Consider the following 27,884-nt stretch of genomic DNA (forward strand, 5'->3'; position numbering starts at 1 on the left):
ATGTGGATTTCGGCAACAAAGCCCGCATGAAATTAAACCTTGTGTGACCCTCGAATCCAATTTAACTCTTCCGCAGATAGCAAACACGAGTTAGCTAAGGGTTGCATAGTCATAATTTATGCCCCCATAAATTACCAACTCATTTTCCTACCTACTTACTTTCAGATGGCACAAGTGGCACAACAAACATTAATAAGTTCTGTATTCTGAACAAAGACTCAGATGTATAGTGTTCGTAAGTTATTATTTAACTTGCTTTTATAAGTAATTACTCTACGAGTAACTGCCAAACGGGTACATACAGTATACCTACATCTATTTGTCACAGGCATAATTACTTAAGTAGATCTTAGTAGACTTAACTAACTCACATTTGATAATTTTCATTAGCTACACTGGTATTGCATGAGATTCATGGGACCATATGGTCGCTGTGGCCATCAACCATGTCCAAAGACTTAAATGGACAGTTTGTCGTTACAGTTGGAATGGGTCGGCGTGGCGGCGCCGGGGCAGCCTTGCGCCGCGTGCGGTGGGGGGGCACTCCCGCGCAACTCGCGCAACCTGCTGCCTCCGCGGTCCGCGCCTCCAGTGCCTCGCTCGCGACCAAAGCGAATGATTATGTTCACTAACCATTGAACAACTGACAAATCTTTGAGCAAATACTAAATAAAACACACTAACAAATCGTGAATCTAGTGAAGTGTTCATGTTATACCGGTGACGCAACCATGGAAGTAAATAAACGAGGTAATCGGTGTAAAAGTATAACGTGTATATTTCATGATTAGTATAAACACCAAGGACAGCTATCCATTTGTTTCTAAAAATTACTGAGAAATACGCATTCAGAAATAATATAAAACAAATAGAGCCGGTTTCGTAATACTCATGTCTCACTGTGTTATTAAGTTAAAAAAGTTACATACGAGTAATCTGTATCTTGCATAACAAACCAAAATAGTAGAGTACCTAGGGTGTATATCACTCATAGCTTAGTTGGTCAGACTCCGACCTTTTCCAAGAAATAGAGTTGACTAAGATTATAAAGCGTGAAGTAATAATCAATGACATCACTCCATGACAAGTTCGCACTCCACCCACAACACACGTGCATTAAGGTTATGTTCCCCAATCAGGCTCTGTTATGCATCTGAAGCATGTTTTTATATCTATGCTATGTGTGTGATATTAAAATGCCAGATTGATATGCCAAACGTAAATTAAATGTGGCTAGCATAAATTAAACAGTATACTCAGTTTTGTTTCAATTCCGATAAAATATATGACATATTATGCATGCGAAAACATACAATACGTTGTTAAAACACAAATTAGTAGGTACTTTACATATTGGAACGTTAATGTCCCTTAAAAAATTCCAAGCCGTTTCGAATTTAGGGCGTCGGTAAGAAAATGTAGGTGACTATAATCATATTAGGCAATACGTACGTCGTAGTCTACTAATTAAATAAAACTGAAAATAATAATAAAGTAATGAAAACTAAAGAGTTCATTTGATTTGTTTATGTAAATATAATAAAAAATAAAAATTATACTCCAATACAATCCAATTATCTGTGCGTCGTGCTTGCACACAATTTATTTTATTTACAATCGTGCAAGGGGGTGCGCGAGAATGAGATCCAATCCAATGCCACCATATCAAATTTTATTCGTGTATTGATCTCCTGGTGTTTTTCTCAACAGATAGATATTTAATGATTCTGAATTGGCAGTCAATGGGCTGTAAATATTTAATGTTTCCCTTGAATGCTTTTCAATTTCTCTCCTATGCCATTTACGGCGCTCAGTGAGTTTCCGCAAGGGCGGATAATTCTTGTAGCTATTTACTTTTGGAACACATTATGTAGTGCTTAAAATGGAGGCTATTATAAATTATAATGTAATTTCAGTTCGATCGCACTCGTACTTACCTACACATATTGCCATATTAAGGTAGATACTCATTGAGTAATAACAAATCAAAAATAGGGCTATAACCGCAAAAATCGGAGTTCCTAAATTACGGGCATCTTCTCTGTCACTATAATTACGCCTTCATTGGAGTAAAAGAGAAAGATCCCCGTAATTTTCCAATTTCGGTTTTCGTGGTAAGCCCTTAGATTTTGTAAAGTTCAAACGCAATTTCTGCGTAGTCCTCAGTTTCTATCACACTTAGTCATAGTCATAGTGGCTGTAAATGCTACCGTAAGCTATAACGGCTTGTATTGTACCTCAGGGCTTGAGTGTTTGACCAAAATTCAAATGAATCCCAGTAGTAGTTCCTGAATTAATGAGAAACTAAAATAAATTTTCTCTTTTGTTTTCATTAATTTAAAATCCATACCATACTAACGTCTTAAGCAAACACATCGGTAATTATTAAGCATTTACAAAGACATGTAATCTTCAATGGGATTAAACCACCATTTTAATTAAGAAAACCTATAAAGCCCTTTAAACTTTTTCCTCAATCAAGATTCCATGGTTACGATATTAAACCAAAGTTTGAATAAGTAAATAAAAGTTCTTATGTTGACTAATGAAATAGAAAAACCAGCTAAGAGCATGTTGGGCCGTACTCAGTGTAGGGTTCCGTAGTTTACCAGTACGTTACAGTAGGTTGCCTAGAACGGACGCTATTCGCAAGCATCATATGTACAGTCAGCAAGATTACTACCTGCGTGGTGCGTCTTGTACCTATTTGTACTAACAAGGGAAGCCTTTCTGCGATAACGCCGATAACTCAAACACGGCTTAATCGATCATGTTTGCTATAATTTTCATTGATAGCTTTTGCTTTTGCAATTTTTTCATATTTTTTGGACCTATAGTTCAAAAGTTATAGGGGGTAATTCCCATAATATTCACTCTATCAAAAAATGGTTGTTGTAGATCCTTATTCGTTTTAAAAGGGTTATCCATGGACACTCCACACTATGGGGTTAACAAAATGTCATCCTCACTCTACGTGTAAAGGGGGGCAACCCTAAACTATATTTTCTAGTTTTAATTATACAATTATACCACTTTGTTTGCGTGATTGATTTACATATTCATGCCAATTATCAGCTGTCTAGCATTTACGACCACCGAGCAGAGCCGTGGATGGACAGACGGACATGGCGAAATTATAAGGGTTTCTAGTTTTACTACGGAACCCTAAAAAGCATCGTGATTTGAGATAGTTACACGCACAAGTGCACAGTGCAAACACCGGCGCGGGCAGCTCCAGCTGGGTGCAAATGTTTCTACATGAGCGACTCCGCGCGTTATCGGAATCGCTGGAGCACAAAGCTCGTCGTTAAGTAACGACTTGTTAAAATTATATTCATTTCAAAAAAAAATATTACCGCGTAAGTACACAAGTTATAACGACTGAAAAGTAATTAAATTCAAACTTGGAGTTCTATTTGTTTCGTTTTTAAATGAGGTGGTGTATTGTAAGCAAAGACATTGTAAGATGAAGGGCGAGGTGCGCCTATAAAGAGACGGCGTGACAGATAAAATGACATGGATAAGTAAATATGTCTAATACATTCTTTACAAGTAACGTAAGAATATTGTTCATATACAATTATACGTACGCATACTTACATAACACGAGTAAGTAAATTTAAGGTAATTTTGCAAATTCCCTATAGGCAAGAGCAATAGCGATGTGATAGTCGAAAATTATTTATTTACAATAAAAATATACATAATGGATATACAGTTGTGTGCAATATAATAGCAGTACATAAGAAAATATAACTTTAGATCAATAATATTCTGCATTACTTGATATTGTTTCAAAATTAACTGTAACCTTCACTTAAATGATATTGGAAGTAAAAAAAAAAAACATAAAAATCGGCTGGTTTTACTAAGTTGCGGAAATTCCTATAAAAACGTAAAACCCTCCGAAAAAATACAATTGTGTACTATAATTGTAATTTAGAATCTTTCCTATTATTTCCAATCAAAGCTTTATATCTAAACCCAAGTCATCCAGAAAAAAATAAACTTTTCTATAAGACGATCGTCGTCGCAGAGTGTACTGCTATTATATTGTACTGCTAAATATTGCACACAACTGTATACAGTGATAGTTATTTTATACTTTATCGATATTGAAAAAAATATAGGTATAAAACTAAATGTCGCGGTCGCGGGCAATAGCTAGTTAAATTTATATTTTTTGGGCACCATTTTTCGAATTTATAATATTAATTACTTAGGACTTACGGAATTCTTTGAAAATTTGTCTCGGTTGTGATGAAATTCCTTTTTGACCACATCCTTTTGACTCTGTTTATTATTTCTAGTGCAAAAATAAGTTGAGGCAAGTTTTGAGCTGTCTCTTCAGTTTACATCTTAAGATGGACTCTCAAGGAATATTTTTAAAGATCAGTATTTGAGTATTTATGGCTGAAACCTTCGCAACTCTTAAGATACAACTTTTGGAACCTTTCGAAATTTTACTTTACTTTCTCGGGTCTTATTATTTAGCGAGAAGGATAAACAACAACTTTTCTGGCTGGGTAAACAAATAACTATTTTTACTTGATAATATACTACGGAACCCCTATAGTTTTGCCATGTCCGTTGGTCTGTCTATATGTACGCGGCTTTGCTCCGTGATCGCTAGTGCTAGAAAGCTATTATTTGGCATGAATATATAAACCAATCATGCCGACAAAGTAGTAAAATAAAAACTAGAAAAATAAAATTTATTGTATACAATATATAATAGAGGGCTTTTCAATCAAGTACCGTGTTTACGCCACGAAGCTTGCTGAGTGAGACACGTAAAGAGGGGATGTCTTTTCGGTGTATCGTTTGTAAATATAAATAATTTTTTGATAACATTAATATTTTCATGATTAATCGCTCCGAAACAAAAAAGTATAAATCTTTCTAATATAAAATATTGAATAATATAATGACAATACAAATATTGTTTGTTATCTTATTTCGGAGTAGTACTTTAGGCACCGACATTGTTTCTGTGCGCGCAGCGCCCACATAGAGCATGCGGATATGGTGGCTTTGTCACCTACAGATGCTATTAGTGACGCCTGAAATAATACGACACCCAACACAGGGTTGCGTAGAACTCATATATCCGACACAACTGTTTTAACGGAGCATCCTGGTACAATGTTCAATATTATCTATAGTTATAGTTTGTTGGGCTGCCGATTACGGTACCTTTTAGATAAAGGTTCTTCGAGATAGGAGCGTTCCTAATATTTTAAAAGATCGATAACGCGCATATGATACCCAGGGCTGCAAGGGTTCACAGGTTAACTTAACTTCTGAATATCAAGCAAGCTGAATGCTTGTTCATCACCTATCATGTAGATATTTAGAAATTTGACTATTCCAACTAATTACGCAGTTAACGCCAAACGTCAATAAATATCACTTTATCACTTATAAATATTGCACCCGTAACTAGTAGCCATCAATAACTAAACGTAGTGCATGAATATAGAGCGGCCAGTACAAGCGCTGGATCCGAAGTATGATGGATGACCGGGCAGGTTGTCCCGAGACTCGCTCGCGGAAGCTCCGCGGCTGATAGCGCTAATCGATCACGAGCTCCAGGTGAACAACCATTCTATATCACTTTAGATTGGTTTTCAATACATACACAACTGAATACCTAGTAAATGTGTTTGCTTGATATTAGTTACAAAATTATAGATAAATGCAATAAGTTGTTTAAGTTATTTCTTTTAGTAAAGCGTAAAGTAACGATAACGCGTTGGTAGCTATCTACCTACTATCTACCTACTACATATATTGATTACTGCGTTAAAGTTTTAACATACTCTCTATCAACAATTCTCTTTTCTGTAAATACGCACAAGCTTGGGTTTTGCTTTTTACGCTTTTGAAAAATAGTGATATAATAATCGGCCGAATATTACAAATATTTTTTTAATTAAAGATTTTAGCTAAGCACATAATGAAGCTGAAGTGGTCATGTAACACAATTGAGTTCGTAATTCTGTGTAGTAACCATTTCTTTTAATATTTTCCAATAACTCGATATACTTAGGTCATACTGAAAGTTCCCTTAATCTCAAAAACTGTAGTAGATATGTAACATTTTCTTTTATATTTCTTTTTATTACAATTTTCAGACAATGCGTACAAAAATTGTCTTTACAATAGGATCATCTTGAAGAAACAAGGCCCATTTATCCTCTCGCACTTTTGGATAAAAATTTGGGCCGTCAGCGTTTTTGTATGGCATTTGTGGGGTATACATTTATACATTTTTTTTTCCTCAGCCAATTTTTTTCACCCGATTTTTTATTTTTCTATATTTCAATAACCTTTATGCGGAGAGCAGGAATCATCTTAATATTGTTTGGGAAACTGTTTAATTTCTGTTATATTTTTGTTGCATAATTGTTTAAAATTAAAACGTATTCTGTGAAGTGACCCTGTAGGGAAAAAGGTTCGCCAACGGACAAGTGTCATATTTTTGCCGCATAATTGTTTAAAATTAAAACGTATTCTGTGAAGTGACTTTGTTTTACTTCAAATTGGCTTTTTTATAGATGCATGTTTTTTGACATATACTTGTGCATGTAGGATTTTTTTACTTGACTCATTTGAATACCTAAGGTTGTCTGAATCTGCTTTCATGCGACTTTTTTGTATTTTTTCATTATTTAACACAGCTCTGTTCCAATTTTAGTTTGGACAGTCGCTGTTGAAAGATTTCCTTTTAAATTTATAAAGCAACTTAATTTATAAACCTACCACAGACAGTTACACGAGAACTGAAATTCATTATAAGATAATATTCGAAATTCAAAATTCAAATTCAAAATTCAAAAATTTATTCTGCAAGTAGGCCTCAAGGGCTCTTTTACAAGTCAATACAACATTTATAGTAACATCATATAGTGACATGAAAAATACATAACAACATTTATAAATACAACAGCGAATACCTGGGTAAACATTACATTATAATAATCTTAAAATAAATAATTACTACGAAGCCTGGTATAACCTTGTTGTCGACTGAGGGCACGTTGAAAGTCATATAAAATTCTAACACGATAATTTTTTCGAGTGAAAATTATAAAAACGCTCGATATACAATTTTGCCCAGAATTTCTAAAATACACATCACACTCAAATAAATTGTACCTCAAAAAATGAGTCAAGTATTCAAACAATAAACCTTTTCTTTCACTGCGTCATCTCTACCTTAGGCCGGAATTACATAATAGGAGTCATTGAAAAACGACAAACCGACGATGGTGTATTTAACAAATTCGACGTTTATGATTATAATTGTAGGATTTACTGTCAGATAGGATCCCTCATACACCGTGTTTTTTCTTTGTTAATTTCAAGGGTACATTCCTGAGCTTAAATTAAGTAACTTTCTCAAAGACACCGGTATTCTAATTAACTCCATTTCGGAGATATCAATAATTTATATTTTTCTTATAAAGCTCTTACGCGCGTGCACACTTGCCTTAGGGCCTGTGTTCATATTGCTTAGGGTTTAGTACGAGTTTATTCATTTGCAACTAAAGTTAAATATACTATTTCGGACAATCGATGTTCGAAATGACATTGATATGTCACAGTTTTTAATTGTTTGGTTGAATTAAATGTAATGTCAGTGTTACAACAACGCTATATGCTATATTTAATTACTTTAATTTTTTTTTTTATTTAACTATGCTATTTCGTTTTCTTAAACGTACTTAAACACGGTAAAAACACGGTGTAAGTATATGATCATTTCTATGATAGTCTAATTGTGGCCTAAGTGGCTTATCATATAAACCTTGAGTATTCCCGACGTATTACTTTTTACAAGCTTCAACGCTTGGATGTTTGTAACACACACACACAAACCTTGTAAATTGACTCGCATCCCAGTTTCCTATTGAGCTGATATTTTGTATGACCTAGTATCATCGATGACAATGCAAAGTCATTGTTACTGAACATTAAGCTGGTCTGATGACGGAAAGGGTGACAAGGAACTCTGTAATAAATCAACACAACCTCGGCATTGGGCTCGTTAGGTCGTCAATAGTAGCTTAATAAAATATGAAAAAATCGACAGTCTTGTTTATAACACGCTTTTATTATCATTGTTTGTGATTAAGTTGATAACGAACTAACTTAAAATGACATAAAACCTACCTATACTTCTGACATTTTGGCAGAAACTTGTTGAATTAGGTATTTCGAAGAACTAATATTTTCTTCTTCTAATCAATGAAAATTAATCGAACTTAAACAGTCAATCGGAAGTGTAAACAAGCGCTCTAAATGCTTTGTATTACAATCAGGTGTATGGCGTGATTACTATATCACATAACATTCCGCAGGCTTGCTATAAGTTTATTCAAATGACTACCGTCGTGGGCGGCTAGCTCCTCATTATCATCATCGCTCAATAACACTGCCCACGGTCATTTTCCATCCGTTTCGCACTCCAATCAACTGTTGTACGTATACACTGACACCTAGCTAGATATACACGTGAACGATCGTTATTGCACTTTGGTAAACATTATGTAACATTGCACGTTCATGTTATAATTTATTAAGCGGCGCATGTAATTACTTCACTTTAATGGCACGGCATTCATGTTGCGACTGCTTGAATGCGTATTCACGTTTATATCTAAGCACATTGTGATAATTAGCTGGAAATCTACGGAAAGAAAATTGAGTCGAGTTTATTTTATTTCGTTCCTACATATGGCATGGTATTCAGATGAATGAAATTCTTCGTCAAGGGTCTTAGTATACTAAAGGTTGGCAGACAGCTTTTTGAAATTTTACCTTAATAATATATCTTAACATCTTCGAACCTTTCCCATCATAATCAGCTTAATGCGATGTTTTTGGAGTTGACTCCTTGACAATCGAATTTCATATACAAGCCCGGGGTATGAAAATTTATGGGGAGTAAAATCAAACGTTACATTACGTTATGTTTCGTGGGCAACTTTTCTTGCGCATGAGTTGCGCATCCCCTAGTAACGAATGCATGGAAACTGGGGGCCTACCGCGAAAACCGAAATTCGCAAATTGCGGGGATCTTTCTCTTTTACTCTCACTAAGACGTAATTAGAGTGACAGAGAAAAATCCCCGCAATTGACGAATTTCGATTTTCCCGGTAGCCGCCCTGTTGTGTGTCTCTGCTCCGACGCACGACTAGAGTTTACTCCTTATGAATGATTATAAAATACAGTTATTTGTTAATATTAAATAAATAAAACAAACAACAAACAACGTAACGTTTGATATCCCATAAATTTTCATAAGTACCCTGTGCTTATATATTTGGTCAACCCCAACTTGCCAGTAGTAAACGGCGGCAAATTTGAAAAAAGTAGGCGAGAATGGTTGATCTCCCTTAAGCTTAAGCGCTTCATAATACGGGTAAGCTGATACCCGTTCCTAAGCGCTAGCCCCTTGAAGGAGTATCAATTATTAATTATAACGCTTATACCATTTTCTATTTTGTGTTGGTAAAAGTACCTAGAATCAAATATTGCTTATTTATGTTTAAAGGGGTGGATTGGGTGACTAGCGCGTTGACTGCACAAGCGTCATAATTTTTGGAAGTAGGATATTGAGATACCCTTTCGTTTAGCGGTATGTCTGAAAGGAAAACCCCTTCCTAGAGCTAAGTCATATGAACGGGTAAGCCATTCAAAGGGAAAGGCAATCGTTGGGGCTATTCGATGAACAACTTAGCCATTTCAAGGTTTTTTTCTGGGAAAGGGTGGACGGGTCCCTGCTGCATAGCACCAAGATGACCAAGTATCTATGAAAATGGATTCTTAAGGAGTAAACTTCAATAAACTCCAACAAAAGGTAGGTAACAATCTGTCAATATAACAGACTACATAGTAAATAAACTTGCACTATAACGTAAACATGACAATTGAATTATGCCTCTACCGCGTCTACGTATATAATAACCAGTCTGCCTTCAAATACTAGTTCGTTACAAGGCAAAGATGAAATCCTCTAGTAAGATTATCTACATATTTACGTACGTATGATTCAACTTACTTATCGATATTATCTTAGTGAGAGAATTGACGACATAGGATACTGACTTTGCTCTTTGGACATAGGGCCGTTTTTTCGTATTTATTTCGTGTTTGCAAGTTTAGAAGCAGGTAGTGGTCTTTTAGATTTATATATAATAATTACCATAAAAAAGTGCTTATTCAACTTCATAAAGGATAACATTTATATTTATAAGGATTAAGGATTCACCGTTACTTCTGTTTTACTCATTTCCTCAAAGGTTAACTGGAAGAGATCCCATACAGGGATAAGTTCGCCTTTGTTATATTTAATTTACTCTGTAACTGTGTTTTTCGTGTTTTTATTTCTATGTACAATAAAGTATATATGCACATACATACATACATACATACATTACACACTGTCGAACCGATTGCCGGCCGAAAAGGTTAATTTTATATTTCCATTTTTAGTTTTATGTTTTTGTTATGAGTAATGCAGCATCCTGTCTTGCCTAGCTGTCATATTATTAAAAAGTTGTAAGTAAGTTGCGCTTCGGGTAAGTTTCAATTTCAAAGTTTGGATCTGAATCCATCAACCTCATGGCACATTACTTGAGACGAATAAATAATAATAAATAAAATCGACCCCATCGCCCGCTGGTTTTACCAGTGCAATCAGTCAACGCAGGGCAGCTTGTGGCGAGCTGTTGGGGAGTAGCGACCTCACGTACCCGAGTGCTCCTGGGGAGTTCTGTTAGCCGCAAGGAGGGTGGGTGGGACAGGATTCTCTGCCTCTGGCTTGCCTTAGCCGGCCGGCGAGAGTGGAGTCGTTAGAGCTATAAGCTAGCTCCAGGGGTGGAAGTGAAAAATTGCATAAGACGCGAGTTGGCACAGTGGCTGCTCGCAGCCACTGGGTACAAAGCGGCGTACACCTCTCGACACCCCTGAGCCCTCACACCGGTGTTGCCCTTGAGCCATCCTAGATGTCGCTTTTTGTGGGGGCCCATCTTGTGGGGGCGAGTCACCGTCTGCCGGAAGTAAAATTGAATACCGTTTTATTAGGCAGGCGTCCGGTTTTTTATCCCATAGCCCAGTATTTAGTCCATCGCTTTCACCCAATAGCCCAGTTCATTTTAGATTCCATCAACTCTCAAATAGTCCTTACACCCTGGCGGGTGCTGCCTCTGCGTGCGTCCCATGACACGGGCAAGGGCAGCATCCGCTAGGTGTACCCCTTACATTTCATTAAAGTGTCAAAAGGGCCTCTACGTGTTGGCTTCGGCTCCGCGCACGCCTCCCAAAGGTCCGGAGCACCATTGTTCCGTGATGGGAAAGACATACAATAAAATTGTAACTTAAAAACCTTACTTGCTTAGCCAACATAACGAAAAGGACAAATCGCCAAACAAGAAATACGCGTCGTTGAAAAATTCCGTTCTGATCATCATCAGCAGTTCCACATTATAAAATGGCACTTTTTTCATGCAAGTGCTTGGATTTTTTATAAAAATACAAAAATTGGTATATGTATGCCTATATAATTTGAGAAATTCTCTCAATGTTTCATGGATTCCATCATCAGCACTGGGTTTTCACAAAAATAGGAATTACTTGGAAGTGTATACTTTAAGCGAAAAAATATTTTTTAAGAAATGAAATAATTCTGAGGAATCACATATAAAAAAGAGGTTGCATTGGTAACCTCCTCCTTTTTTTGCCAATAAAAAAAACATCTCACAAAAAAGGCCGGAACGTCGTACTTACAAAAGTTAACAATGACATAATTACGAGGTATATTAAAATAGACGTGACGTTACATCAGCTGGGCAATGTTGAGCTAGCAAATAGGCAACCCACGACATGATCAAATGGAACATTTACATTAACGTAGCACTGACTTATTTAAACGTGGCTCAGCCCACACTGCTTGAAACGTACTGGCTTGCAGGTGCCAGCATGCACAAGTAAACGGTTCATTTGCTGTTGTAAAAAAAAACATATAATTAAGTAATTCTAAAATAAGAGTCCAGGGGCATTTCGACCGGTAAGTTATAAAGTACACGCAAGCAAACTTTGAGTACTGAAAACTACTATCTAGTTTACAGGATTAGCTATCTAAATAGGTATTTTTTTTAAATTGACACTTTAAAATGTGTTATATAAATAGGCAAAAATAAGTTTCGTTAATAGTGAACTTTGCATTGCTAAACCGGAGCTCTTGAAAAAATTTAATCCTTTTGTTAAGTAGTTTATTTATTTTTATACATACATAAATATATTTTCTTTCGGAGCGATTATTTCCGACCAAACTCAGTGTATCAAAAAATCATTTTAAAAGACCTGTCCACCGACACCCCACACCACACCATAGGGTTAAAACGAAAAAAAATTGCAGGGGACGTACAGTCAGCATCAAAAGTAGCGGATCAAACAAGGTCTCAAAAGTATCTACCATTCTGTAATAATTTAACAGTGATGGTTTTATATCTAGAACAATCAAGACTATAAAAGATATACTTTTGAATGAACATTTTAGAGATTTATCTATATTTGGAAAAGTTATCCGGGATGTCAGATACTTTTGGCGCGTTGTTTCATCAGCTCCTATTGATGCTGACTGTACACCAAAAAAATTGTACTTTTTATTCTTTTCCTTTATTTTTTTGATTAACGGCACGTACCATTGTGGAAGTTAAATTGTTTAACTACTCAATTAATTATCAAATTAAAATAAATACATTCTTCAATGGTCTTAGGATACGTTTAGAAATTAAGAAATAGGAGGTGAGCGGCACCTGCCGCGCCGTCTAATTAGCGCGACCAGCAATTGAAGAATATGCCACTTTATACTGAAGTTAGTAATTGCACCGCTGGCTTCTCTCGCGGCATTCTTGCAGAGGCGTAGCCAACACACGTGGCTCATTAACACGCCTCAGAGACAAACGAGACCTGCCTCGTCCGCGCCTACTAATACACCAAACTACATTCTTACCCTACTTACCTTTTCCATGGCATATTTTATGCTGAAACCTTTATAGCGACACAGATTCCGACTGATTAATTTAACTGTAGGTCTCACAGATAATTGTTATGCAGGCACTGACATTAATTTACCTGCTAAGCATTATATTCGCTAATTGTCTCGGAGTTTCGCAGGCACGTAGACGTGTTTTATGCCCAAAAATAAAATTAATCCCACTAGTTATTATTTTATTGCCTTGAGGATACAAAAATGAAAGAACACGAGTGCTCGTGTGAAATTCTATTTCAATACACTATTGTCAATACTGCTGCACCTCCTTTTAAATGGAATATATTTAACAAATTTACAGTTAGAATATTAGTGCATACTCTTATTAGTTGCATTTAAGAATAAAGCAATGATTTCAGGCAAAAAAATAGGTACTTTATTACGCTTTATACAATTCTCAATACTAACCTATTTTCAGTATCAAATACCTTACCTTCTTTTATACTGTAGGTATCGTCTAATCTCGTTGTCAGAAATGCTTGTCTACTGAAATGCCACAAGGGTTTCCATATCAAAGAGACTTATTCGAAATATTCTCCAGAAAACCCTTATTCTTAACGTAAGATACGTTTACGAATAGAAAAACAAAAGTGTAACCTTTTTGATAAGGTTTCGTAGTCGACTATAAAGCCTTAACTTAGTATTAGTACTACCTATTTCAAAAGCTACAAATATCGCTCACAAAGGGGTATGTATAATATAATAAAAACCGGATACTAACATGTGAAGGTTACTCCATAAAAGGAAGTTCAATTTTTTTGGTGCAACTCCATGGTGTGGGGTGGCGTTAGTAAGGTATTTTAATGAAAATTCTATTAATAATAAAACTACAGTATTTAAAGGATAACTTTTGCGCTCAGTTTAATAAACTTGGAGTAGATCGGCATTTGTGTTCTTTGAAAATAAAATGCATGGTATTCATGGCAAATAAACAATAAGTATGTAGGGTTGCATGTATAGTTTACATGTTTATTTGCAACTTTCTTGGCTGTATAGTGCACGCTTAGCAGCTAGACGGATTTCTTTGTTATAACTAGTGATGGGCAGCTTGTAAATTTCCAAAGTTAAACTGACACTTATATTTCATGTAAGTTTTTGTAAGTTTTATATGAAAATTTCGCTTTTATTACTTTTAATTTTTCTTAGTTTTCGAGTTTTTAGCGAACAGGCAGATAGACGCAGCGGAGCGACTTTAGTTATATAATATTTATTAGATATAGAATTCGCGAAAATTCTGCCTCCTTTCTTGGCTCAAAACTGTTCACAATTTTTTTCATCAGAATTAACAGCATGCTAAATAGAATAAAACCTCAAGTGGAGTCTATAATGCTAAAAAAAACATTACGAATATTATAGTGTAGGTACTTATGATAACGAATAAGACAGAGTAAAATGAAATTTTATGTTATGAGAAATTCAAACGAAATATGTTTAGCTAATATACACATATGAAGCTAGACAAATATCAGATATGCTTAAAAAAATAAAAAGGAAGCAAAAATGGCCCAACGTAACTTGGTCTTGAACTTCCGTCCATTGTATAACGCCCGGGTACGCCTTAGCCACGCAGCCACTGTTACATATTCTCGAATTTTCCGACCACAATCCGTTCTACTGACTACTGAGTAGCTGAGGTACATAAAACTTAAGTGAAATTTATTGTCAGTTATGTAAATTTCTACAGTAGAAATATGTCACCGTTAAGGAAATATGTGAAATGTTTCAGAAATTGCCCATCGCTAGTTACTACCTATATCACATCGTAAGACTGATGAGTGATAAAGTGACGGCACCAATCATGAAACGTTTAAAAGCAAATTTGGAGTATTTTTGATATTTCACTGACAACTGTAAAAATATTACTATTTTGCGCGCTTAAAGTTTAATATCTTAATCATTTTATGTGTTTTCCAACGCCCTTTAATGAATGATACTGCAATTAATTTCATCATAATAAACAAATTAATACTATTTGTTTTTCTTTAAATATGTAAAATGTTGTTTAAAAGCTGATGTTAAATACTAATTTTGCAGGATTTGTGGTTTAAGTTTCATTATTGGTTTCACGTCCATTATACAGGTATTTGCCATACACAGAGTGTTGTTTAATGGATGGCTGGGAACATTGTTTGGTAAAATATTAATTAATATTTCACAATATATATTTAGTCATCGAAAGGCGACATTCGGAAGGCGACTGCAGCAACGTTGCTGCTGCGGTGTTCTGACGCTTGCTGTCTCACTATTAGTTTCCTTGAAAAAACGATGCTGTCCCTTGTTGCATTAGTGACACGATTAAACCGTCCAATCTTTTTTATCAAGGAAATACATCGCCTGCGACAACGTTGCATCAGGAATGCTGCTACAGTCATCACATCACCCGAATGTCATCTGAAAAATAAGCGCGTAATCTAATTATATAAAATTTTGTTTCAGTTGACAACGCAGTATAGTATCAAAAACCAAAATGTAACTTAACTTATGATACATCGTATTTAAGTAAGTTGGATTGAATCGAGATGGAAGGGGTGCGAATGACACACCAGGGTGTGCGTGCGCACTCGGCAGAGGGGTCGGCCGGCCGGATCACGCAGGCGGGCCTGGCGGCCCGGAGCCCCGAGGGCACCGCTGCCAAGGGCATGCCCATCAAGGGTCATGAGGATCTCTGGGTCGAAATTCAAGCAAACACCTTTAAAAACTGGGTCAACGAAACATTAAAACCAATGGATATAAAGGTAATTATTTTTAAAGGTTAACATGCAGTGAAACCCGATAAAATAAATCTACAGAGACTGGCAATTTAAGTGTCACTTAATATTAAATTACGAAATATAAAGATGTAAAAATACATTTACCGACACATCTGAAATGGATAGATCAGCATTATATGTAACCAGGGAAAATTGGTATAAAAATAGGTTGTCTAGCTAGTTTTTGCCAATATTAACACTAAGTACCTATGACAATTTAAAAGGCCTTGGATGGGCTTTCTGAATTATTCAAGAGCTTCTATAATTCAGTCATAGAAATATTTTAAGATTGTGGTCGCGGCAAAGTTAGAGAAGCGGCCACTTAGATGCAAATATAGAAGTTTTACACTTATTTAGGTCCAGTTTCACCAGTGTGCAGAAACCCTAGTAAGCACCTAAAACGTGTGAACGCTTTTACTTAAGTAGTCCCATTATATTTGTGGGGACAGGTAGCAGACTTAGTGGAAGACCTACGAGACGGTACTGTGTTGTGTGCGTTAGTGGAAGCTTTACAAGGCCGGCGGCTGAAAGGCTGGAGCCCGAATCCATCCAACCAGCATCACAAGTTGGATAACGTCACTACTGCTTTGCATGCCATCGAGGACGATGGTGTTAAACTGGTTAATATAGGTTAGTATCAGTCAAACAGAATTTATTTGAAGACCCCGGCGTCATACCTTTAAAGTCCATAAAACATCGGAAAAAAATTAGACTGTTCAAAACTGCATTTCGTAGTTCTGTTAAATACTTGTTTATTATGCTGCCAATCGGAAAGGTAACTGTCGTCCTATAACTTCTTTTGCTTAGATCTCAAATTGACGTCTTATACATACAAAATTTGCATACGCCCAGGATTGCATCCCCTCTCACCAACACTTGATTAAATTGCAGTGATTTCCAAATTATACACTATATCACGTGAGCGTGGCTAATTATGGCGGCTATTTTGTTTTAGGTAATGTGGACATCGTGAACGGAAATCTGAAGCTAATTTTGGGTTTGATTTGGTCACTTATAGTACGATACCAAATTGGACGCAGTAAATTCCCACCAAGGTGAGATATACATATGTGCCTAAATTATGTTTTATGCAAAAAACTAATCGAGAAAAGAGGACGGGAGTGCCATTATATGCCCACATACGTATCGTTGATAAAAAATTTGCGAATAACAGAAGTCTCTAATCCACATTTTTTTCGATCAGCAATATAAGTTTAGTAGGCGCATCTCTATCAAGAATTGTACATATATATTTAAGAAGAAACTTCCGGGCAAAATTAGTATTTTAGTAGATATAATTTTAGTTACGATCATATTATATCATATACAAGAGTGGTATGCATACATATATTGTTTTAATCGATCTGACGCTAAGAAAACTGCAGCCCGTGCTTATGAAAGCGCATGCAGTGCAAATCGAGAGGCAGAACCGAAGCCAACTAAAAAGCCAACTTCTTAGGTTATTGAGGTGGACATGTCTATACTGCGAGTGGAATCTAAGCTCCCACCCCGCGCCTCCCGCTTAACAAATATTCTCAAACCCGAATGGATTGTACAAATGAGAACATGGATTTTCTGATTTAGTTTTGTAATCAACATAGGGTTTTAGCAAATTAAATAATAGGTAGTGTAAGTTAATTTCAAGCAATTAGATCTACAACACAAGTAAGTAACGATTATAGCATTATGAACATAAGTAACGATTATAATATTATGTAAATATTATTATATCAATAAACTTCTTTAGAAATTAAACTACCTACATTCAATACGGCTAATTTAAACAAAATGCTAATCAGTTTGTTTTATCTGCTGAATAATTGTAAAATATATTATTTTGTAGACAATGCATATTACAGCAGACCATATTTGATTACAGCCTAATATTTACTTATTGGTAGAATTTTAAATTCCTAACATTTACTGACCAACATTTTAGTGTATAGTTTATTCTGTATCATGACTCGAAGATAGCCATGGATCTTGTTAGGGTTCCGTACCAAAAAGGAACAAAAGGAACTCTTATGGTGCGACTCTGTCCGTTCGTCCGTCTGTCTGTCTGTCACATTGCTAAATATCTCGATTAATATAATAACGATTTGAAATTTGGAATATTTATAAAAACTTTAACCCAGATACATTGAAAGTATTATTTTTTTAATTTATTGTTATTAATTATCCCAAATGTCCAATATGAAGAGCGGCAAAATTTCAAAGTCTGGTGACTAGGGTATCATTTGAAAGAGCTCAAATTGTACATTCAAAAACATTTTTTCTTTCTGATTCTGAAGGAAAATGTGAAAAGAAATACCGCCCCCCCCCCCCCTTATTTCCGAAGTGTACCGACGATAAATTATGTTTTTTTTACATTATATTAACATAAATAATAAATTTGACAGAAAAAATATAATTAATGAACAAAAAATCTTTCCGAATCCAGTTTGCAATTTAACTAACTTTACGTGTGTTTATTACTCGTACACCTGAAATTTCTATGAGATTACATTAAATATACCTTTTTTAGGGTTCCGTAGCCAAATTGCAAAAAACGGAACCCTTATAGATTCGTCATGTCCGTCTGTCTGTCCGATTATGTCACAGCCACTTTTTTCCGAAACTATAAGAGCTATACTGTTCAAACTTGGTAAGTAGATGTATTCTATGAACCGCATTAAGATGTTTACACAAAAATAGAAAAAAAAACAATAAATTTTGGCGGGTTCCCCATACTTAGAACTGAAACTCAAAAAATCTTTTTTCATCAAATCCATACGTGTGGGGTATCTATGGATAGGTCTTTAAAAATGATATTGAGGTTTTTAATATCATTTTTTTCTAAACTGAATAGTTTGCGCGAGAGACACTTCCAAAGTGTCTCCCCCCCCCCCCCCCGTAACTTCTAAAATAACAGAATGAAAAATCTAAAAAAAATATATGATATACATTGCCATGCAAACTTCCACCGAAAATTGGTTTGAAGGAGATCTAGTAAGTAGTTTTTTTAATACGTCATAAATGGTACGGAACCCTTCATGGGCGAGTCCGACTCGCACTTGGCCGCTTTTTTTCAAATAAAAGATCAATTTTTCAAATCGGGTCACATGATAGAAAATTATCCTCGAAAAACCAACATTTTGCTGATAGATAGCGTTGTACACAAATATACTTAGTAGGTTCTGTTCAAACGTCTTTCGCCTGTATAGTTACACGAGATAATTAAAAGTTTGTGCGGAACCCGCGGTGCGCGAGTAAAACGAACTCGCACTGGACCGGTTTTTTTTGTATTAAGTTCTGCAAGTGAATAATATAAAAATAAGTCACATATTATGTAGAACCAACCGATTTCTTTAAAATCATATTTTACGCAGAATCTTAAATCCAATTGTCTCGAATGAAATAATGTCTAACAGCTGCGTGCGTATCCTTGTTTCTTACTTCATGTTGTTTTGCTCCATAATTGAGAACATCATAGTAGGTATAAGGTACTTGCTCTGTCTTTATTTACATTACGTGTTATTTTACCGTAGAAAACTGATGCTATCGTGGCTGCAAGCCGCTCTGCCCGAGTGCCGAGTCAACAACTTGACTACGGATTGGAACAGTGGTGTGCTGCTGTCGGCTCTTTTAGATTACTGCAAGCCTGGTATTTTCCCGCACTGGAGAGAGTTAAGTAAGTATCTAAATTTACCTATACACTATGAGTATAAGTTTATTTAGAGATTTAATAAGTACAGTAAGCTGCGGAGTTAATTGACCCCTCCCCCTGCAAACAAATTTATATGTAGAGGGGTCACTTACCTCTACAGCTTATTGTACATAAATTATTTACAAGGATAAAATTGCTCATATTACTTTTTGTGCTCAACAACCAGACCGCCACGAAGCTGTAGAGAACTGTCGCCGCGCAATGAAATTAGCTCACCGGGAGTTCGAAGTTCCCATGGTGCTAGAGCCGGAATATTTAGCTTCACCGTGGTTGGACGAACTCTCTGGCATGACTTACTTATCTTACTTTATGAAACCAAATGGACCCGGATATCGATCTACTTTGGATTGGGTTAATTCGCGGTTGGAAAGGGGCATTACCAATTTCACCGTAAGTATTTATTGCCTAGTACATATTTTCTATATTGTATTCTATATATATTCCATATACTTACTTTGATTTGTATTCTTTTCTCAGACGGATTGGAATGACGGGCGTGTAGCGAACGAATTAGTGCGGTCAATGGGAGGACCGGCCCCGCCGCTGAGCCGGTTGAGGCGCGACCCGGCGAGGTGGGAGGAAAACAACCAACAAGCTATTGATGCAGCAGTAAAAATCGGTAATCTTATCATATTCACTGCATAAATATAGTTATAGGTATTCGGTTCGCGTTCAGGTCTAAGAATATGCACATGTTAAAAACATACACACCTGCATAAAGGCTCGCAGTATATTCAAATTACTAATTGCTTCTCAGTTGCACATATTGTAAGAATAACGGAATCCTGTTATAGAAATAAATTTAATATGATCGGTGAAACACTCGACAACCACAGACCTGCGGTGGCAGCATAGTTCCATTTTTATCACTTGTCACTATGCCCGTCACTTTCGCGCTTACATACTTGTTAGAGCGTGGTAGGCAAGGTGACAAATGATTAAGAGCCGACCATCTTAGCCCGACTGGACTAAGTCGAAATCTATGTTTTACAGGCGTTCAACCAGTTTTATCAGCCCGTGATATGAGCCAAAGCGATGTTGAGCACCTGGGGGTTATGGCGTGGGCGAATCAGTTCCGAAACGTGGCGCCGCGACCGCCGGTCCACGACATGCTGCGCGTGGCGCTCGACTCCACCTCGGGCCGCGTCGGCGAACCTGTCAGTACCCAATCTAACAACTCGAGGATGCCAGTCAGGAGCGGCATTTGAACTTTAGTAATATTTCATTGATACGTCAGTTGGTGCTCGCAGCGCATCTCGCTCGCATCAATATTTAACAGCGAACGAAAAAAAGATGGAAGACTAACGTCAAACAAAATATCAGCGTAAAAGTGATCCCACTATTAAAACACGCAATATTCATAACGGACCAATTGCAATTCGCAAAGTTTAGGTCTTGTTGTCTTCGACGAAACTTCATTTAACCATGATTAGTCAATTTAAACCACCCATACTACGATTGGTCTATTATAAAATGAGGCGCTGTGATTGGCTGTAGCGTTGTGACTTGGAAATACATGACAATGGAAACCAACTCAAAGTAGACGGTACCAGTTCAACACTGCTCAGCTCACCTCATCAAAATATTACAAATTCCATCTTATCCCAACGCACCTTATATAGCGCTCTAAGGAAATATACCACTAGCATAGCAGGTCTAATAAAATTGTATTATACTATTTGAGATTTTATCATCCTAGAAGTATTTACTTATTTACGTGGGTACTTAAAAGAGCTGAAACAATTATATTTCATATAAAGAAACGCACTCACACAAACAACAAGTATTCTTCATTTTAAGATCAGAGGGCCTACCGCGAAACTCGAAAACCGAAGTTGCGTTATCTGCCTCTTTATCACTGTTGCATATTCGAACGAAAGAGAGGTAGATAACGAGATTTCAATTTTCGTGTTTCCCGGTCTCTGCCATAATTACAGTGTTGCCTGCATGTACACTACACTTACCTAAAATACCATCTCGCAGCGGAGAGTTTCACATGCGGAAATTGAGTGTGTTTAAATTTTATTCACTTACATAGGTTGTGCACAGTGCACTTCAATAATTCTATTTCTGCTATTGCAGACAAAATAAGTGCAGGCAGAAGTAATTTTATTCGGCTTTTAATACTGTTATAATGGCATAATTAGGGCTTTCCATCACAGAAGGGTCCTTATGCTTCAAGTGCAATAAGGTCATTTCCATCTGTAATTCCAACAGAAATTAGGACCCTTCTCTGATAGAAAGACACAATTATATATTGGTAGAAGGTCGATTTTTCAGCAGTAGGCCCTCTGTGCAAGGTACAGTTACAATTGCAGTTTAAATAAAAACAAACTTATTAAATTTACGATTACACTATTGTAATTATAATCATATGGAAATCCCAATACCTACAGTCAGATGAAACAATCCGACGTTGCTAAACTTGCAGAGCTCGGGATACATGCAAACTGGTACTTTTCAGTATGTACATCAAGTGTTCAGTCGATTATGACTCATAAAATAATGAATACTAATAAGTATGTATATTTTATGGTTATTTTTTGTTTACAGACATACATAAAAATAGAGAGTATTTCGAACGAGATTTCCACTTCGGATGTGAAGGTGACGATAGTGAATCCCCTGGAGCAGGAGTCACGCATGCAGATGGACGCGCGGGGAGCCGGCGAGTTTGTGCCCGAGCACGCGGGCATGCACGAAATTGTACTCACCGTCGACGATATAAGGTTCTAAACTGTGATTAGCTAGCATAGAGTAAAGAGAAGACTCTAAAGGGTTAGGGATCGGCTAAAATGAGATTTGATCCGTTTATTGGATTGCAATAACAGGGCCCTATTTTTCTAAAGGCTTTCTTTGTAATATAAAGCATGTATTATATTACAAATTTTATGACTGTTGTCTATGGCTTGTAGTTCACTATTTTTCAGAAAGTTATATTTCATGTACCTAATTTTAAGAATACTTAAGGATGACTCGCGCTAGACACGACATTTTTTTGTGACGATCGGTGACCACGTGGTGCTTTCCATAGAAAACGAAGCGCCGGAAGCTCCGGCCCGGCTGCGACCTGGTCTAGCGTGAGTCATCCTTTATTGTCACATGAGTGTTCCACAAGCGCATATTTGACAAATATGTTCAAGTACAAATAAATAGTGATTTCGTATCTCAAAGGCTGTTATTTATTTACACTTGGTAGCTTGTGACTTGTCACTATATAATGAAGCGTCTCGAAACTTTGAACAATCGCTAATTGGAATTGGGAGAGATATATCTTTAGTCACTTGTTGCAGCAGCTATAGTTTATGCTTATATTAGAAAAAAAAGTATTAACCCTTTGTTAGAAATATAAAGGTTTTGAAAAAATATTTGTAATTTCTAGGGTTGACGGACGGTACTTCTTCAGAGTACTGCCCAGACTCGTGACCGTGCCTCCTCCGGGGATGGCGCCATGCGCTGTGGGCAGCATCGTGGAGGTCCTCGTCAGCGCCACAGGTATACCTACACATGCTCCAGCAACAGATTTGAAGCCTAAAAGCTTTGTGACGACTAAAACACAAATATTGCCATGCGAGTGATGCTCAAAATTATGTGTGTAAAACTTTATTGTTAAAGTGCAATGGGTTTGGTCAGCAGTTTTTGATAAATCGTAGCACTTTATTACATCATAGCACGGAGGTCAAAAAAAAATGAATAGAAATCCTAAAACCTTCATCTAGTAATAGGCTACTCGACAAGCTAAGATTTTTTTGATTGAGAATTTCCTCCTCTTTAATTATATTTTATTCTAATATCTTAAATATTAATACTTTTTGAGATATTGGAGAAAAAGGAAACGTTTTGTTTTTTCCGCCATTTTTTTCTACAACTTTTGAAATGATTTGTGTGCCAATAAACGCTTTGAATACATTTTTCTATACATCATTCCAAATGCAATAAGGTATCACACGTATTGTCAGGAGTAGTATCTCTATTTTTCACCATTTTGAACTTGTCGAGTAGATTATAAGTTAACAGATTCGAAATGAGATGAAAAAAAATTCGCTCGATAGAGAAAAAACATAACGAACATACGAACATAGGTCTAAACCACAAGATTAATAATTTGTAATTATATTCTCATAAAAACTGTCTAATAGCGCGACAATTTAAAAAAAAAAATTACGTTATTCAATATTTGATCGAGCTCATCAATTACTTTTTTTGTTAAAAGTAACTGAAAATAATAATGGAATCCGCGATCCCGAGCACCCACGCCACGACTGTCCGCTCGTCAGAGAAGGAACTGATCTCACGGCGCTTTAAAAACGTTTGCAAATAATTTTACCATCAGCTTATCCATTTTGCTAATTTTGCTGCTGACTGTTCAGGTATAAAGGGAACAGACGTAATAAAGAAGTACTATTTAGCATAAATATCTAACATTTTTATGAACTATAATACATATATATATATAGTGATACCTATTTAAATATTCCTCTCTGTTTCAAAACAATGGGAAGGAGGCTGAAGGGAATTATTGAAAGAATGTAATTACCTATGCAACCCATGCGGGCAGAGTTTGTTCCACGTTTGTTCCTTTGATCACCGCTGCAAGTTTAATTAGTAAGCCCTATGAGCTTGAGGATATATTATTCATAAAATTCATTATAAACTTAATACTTAATTGAACAAAGAAAATGCTTGTTAATTGGTATACGTTTACATGTTAAATACCTACTAAGGCTCTTCGCAAGTATTACCTACTCATATCATCAATGAATATAATACGTTTTATCAACGTAGATCTTCATGCAGTCGTAAGTTTGGTGATTTTGTAACTATCTGAATGAGTAGCACCAAGGGAGTGACATGAGATCCAATGGTGTAAAACCTAATACAAATAAATTAATTATACTACTTACTTGGTACTTAGGTTTTAGGTGAAATAAACAGATTAAGCAATAGTAATCTGTAGCAACAAACCTATAACGCTTTTTAAAGCATAGCATTTTTTTTTTTCAAGTTACGTCTCGATTGATAATGATTACTTATTTCAGCCTATAGGGAGCGTGCATGAACTGTAGGAGGCAGCACAGGAGCCGACAGATTTTTGGCACGAGGCGTAAATATGATGTTTATTGTTCCGATGTAGCCCACAAGATGGCAGAACCTACTATGCACAAGAAAACACGTGACGTGCAAATGTACATGTTTATGGTTCCAATTCAGGCCACAAGATGGCAGACCCTCCAACGCGCACGGTCCCTATATGAGTTTGTAATGTAATCATATTTAAGTAAATTTCTACGTAAATAGAGATTTAAGATTTGTGGTCACTATAGATTTAACTTACCTAACCTAACCTAACCTCCAGTATTTTAATAAAACATTACATACAGCACAAAATATTGTAGACATTCTACAGTGAAAATGCACTCATTTTATCAGGAATTTATATGAACTCTTCGGTATACCTAAGTTACTTAAGTCAGAGTTTTGATGTAAAATAAGCGCGCTAGCAGTTTGTCTATATTGGCTATGAGCATTTTGTGCAAACCTCAAGACGAGGCTAGAGAAGGTAAAATATTGAAGAGGTAGAGTCGGACCACCCTAAGTTTTCATTCAAAGTGCTACGTCAAGCATGGAATTTATACGGGTATGCGTTTTTACTGTCAATGTTGTGGTAAGTTAGCGTGGTCACAGTCTAACGTGAGCCCTAGCCCATGTTTGATCTTGCTGATATTTGTTTTCTGCAATGACAATTTCCGCACATTACTGGTCCAAATAGTAACCAATTCCAGAATGTACAAGAGTTATCAATGTTTGTTAGATGTAAATTTTCAAGTTGGTGAAATTTTCATCATTTCATCATTTGATATAAAACTTTTTGGAAAAATTTTGACTTTTTTTTAAACCATTATTTGCTAGAGGTTCTGGTGTTTTAAAATTAATAAACATTGTGGTTGTTCTATAAACTGCGAAATAAATTACAAATACATATAGATGTGGCTGAGGTTTATCGCAGGTGAGGTTTATGAGGTTAATGCGAGTTCGTATTAAATTCTTTTCACCTGTTTGTGCCGTCTCTTATATGTTCGGCTTAAGAGGAGACTAAGGAATAGTTATAGTTTTATACGTTTTAATCAAGGGTTATTAAACCATTCACACGGAAAGCAGATTATACACTAACCAAAACCTTAAAATGTTAAAGTAAGCTTGATCAAAAAAAGTCACGAATAAAATGTCTACCTATGGTTTACTTATTTTCAGTTGTATATCATTACCATGCATACCATAGCAGTATGACTTTAGTGCAAAATAGCTTACCAGCTGTATGAATGGGCGAGCAAAATATTAAACACAATTAGGTATATTTTCTGATAAATTAAGATAAAAGGTCGAGCGAGTTGCACGATGTCCAAAGATCATAGTCACAAGATTTTGCGCGGCGCGCCTTATCCTTTGTTTCCTTGTAATTCGAATAAATTCTGGCTTTTTTGTACAAATATATCCCAACAAAAACATTTTCATGTAAAATGTTGCCAAGACGAAACCATAAGGCTCGCACTTTAAAGTTTTTAGATTTCTTGTAGAGCCAAGCTTCTAACTCTACAAACCCTAACTTCAAACACTCTACACCTTAGTCAAAATATATGGCTCCCTGATAAAATTTTAACAGCGCGAGCGTTATGGTTTCATCTTGGCAACATTTTACACGTAAATGTTTTTGATGGGATTTCACTTCTTTTTGTAAGTAGCTTATGACAATTTTCCATCTCCTAATTTAAAGGGTAGATTTACTATTTAAATCCTGAATAACGTATCTGGGGGCATTTTTTATACTTCAACCCCCTTTTCCCCCTAACGCCCTTTACCTCCCCCTTTTCACTCTTACGAGGTAATTTTGGGGTTTAAAACTATTTAATATCCTTCCCCATGAATAAAAACTATCTACATACCAAATTTCAATTAAATCAGTTCAGCGGTTATTGATTACAAAATTCCACCTTCCCTTTTCACCCCCTTAGGGGCATAAAATTTGAAGTTTTTGAATTTTTGTTGTTGTTTGTGTACTATCGTGCATACACAAATTTCAGCTTCCTAGGACTTCGGGAAGTACACTAAAGGTTTTGATGATCATCAGTGAGTGAGTGAGTCAGTGATGAAATCGGGTTTTTTTAGATATGAATAAAATTTAAAGTATGAGAACTATGCAATTGAAATTGTTTATGGTTAATAAGTCCACTAATCACATTATATCCCGAGAAATTTGTTTTCTGTCATAATCCAGACCCACGTTATGAGGGTTCAAAAAACGACGAAGTGCTTTGAAAAATGGTAGATAGCGCTCTTGCGCTTCGCTTACCTCGTCTTGGCGAGGGCACTACCGTGCCTGCAGATCCATTAAACATTACATTACTTACATAGTATGTATAGTTAGAGTACGTCTTTGCCTGTTAGGGAGAGGATAGGTCACTAAAAGTCATCGACGGCATTCCAGTCATCTCTCACTTACGCCAAGTATAGGCATAAGTAAGCGATTTTCGGTTGCTGTGCTACTAGCAGTGCTGGTTTACCTGTAATTAGGGAATGCTTCCGGTACTGAGTTTGTATGGTGAGAACCGGGATGTCCCGGATCTGGATCTGTATTTGTATAGAAAATCAGTACCGAGAGCACTCCCTACCTGTAATATCTTACTACCTTATAGGAGCTCCGCGGCGAGAGGACATAGACGTGACGGCGCATTCACCGAGCGGGCGCGCTTTGGCGCTGGAGCCGCGGCATCCGCCGCCGTCCGCACCCGGTACCACGGCCTCGAGTGCTACCTTCCAGCCGGATGAAGCTGGCACTTGGACGATTGCTATTACGTACAAGGGAGATCATATTCAAGTGAGGCGAAAATATTTATTTTCATCACACTTGCTCGTGTGATGTTTTTATTTCATGCAGGTGTACTGAAGGACAAAGGCCTATTTTGTTCCCACGGGAGTTATGGATTGTGAAAAAAGTTATAACTCCCCAGGGAGTTATATCTGTTTTATTATTATTATGTCACTTATTCATACAAACCAAGTAGCATAAATGAGTTATACTTTTAAAATACTGACGTTTTGTTTATGTTTAAAATGAAATAATTTGATTGATTTAACAGCCGTTTAAAATATTTTGACATAATTTTCAATCGTGGCTGAATGCCGAATAGGTCTGTGCCCTCGATGCTAACCTGTCAAGAAATTACAAAATGGCGAACGAATGTTTGATATGTCACCGTATTTAAGAATTATTTCGTTTAAAAATTAGTTTTTTCTTCACAAGTGTGATGAAAAACATTGTGTGTAACTTCGGGAGTAAGAATATTGCAAACTCGGGTCTTTAATTCGT

At 36.3% G+C, this 27,884-nt stretch overlaps 1 protein-coding gene across 3 annotated transcripts in view; it reads left to right on the top strand.

The window, feature by feature from the left end:
• The first annotated feature begins 573 nt into the window (after window positions 1-573).
• The window catches only part of LOC133521118 (filamin-A), a 105,906-nt gene continuing 78,595 nt past the window's right edge, over window positions 574-27,884 (top strand). For all 3 annotated transcript variants that reach the window (XM_061855886.1, XM_061855905.1, XM_061855896.1), the window contains exons 1-11: window positions 574-750; window positions 15,500-15,798; window positions 16,263-16,443; window positions 16,769-16,868; window positions 19,341-19,483; window positions 19,686-19,909; window positions 19,997-20,138; window positions 20,513-20,676; window positions 22,073-22,248; window positions 22,902-23,014; window positions 27,211-27,392. In XM_061855886.1, coding sequence (XP_061711870.1) covers window positions 15,583-15,798; window positions 16,263-16,443; window positions 16,769-16,868; window positions 19,341-19,483; window positions 19,686-19,909; window positions 19,997-20,138; window positions 20,513-20,676; window positions 22,073-22,248; window positions 22,902-23,014; window positions 27,211-27,392 — 1,641 coding nt within the window. In that variant the 5' untranslated portion in view covers window positions 574-750; window positions 15,500-15,582. The remainder of the gene's footprint in view (window positions 751-15,499; window positions 15,799-16,262; window positions 16,444-16,768; window positions 16,869-19,340; window positions 19,484-19,685; window positions 19,910-19,996; window positions 20,139-20,512; window positions 20,677-22,072; window positions 22,249-22,901; window positions 23,015-27,210; window positions 27,393-27,884) is intronic.

This window comes from Cydia pomonella, chromosome 1 (genome assembly GCF_033807575.1).
Source record: "Cydia pomonella isolate Wapato2018A chromosome 1, ilCydPomo1, whole genome shotgun sequence".
Taxonomy (NCBI): domain Eukaryota; kingdom Metazoa; phylum Arthropoda; class Insecta; order Lepidoptera; family Tortricidae; genus Cydia; species Cydia pomonella.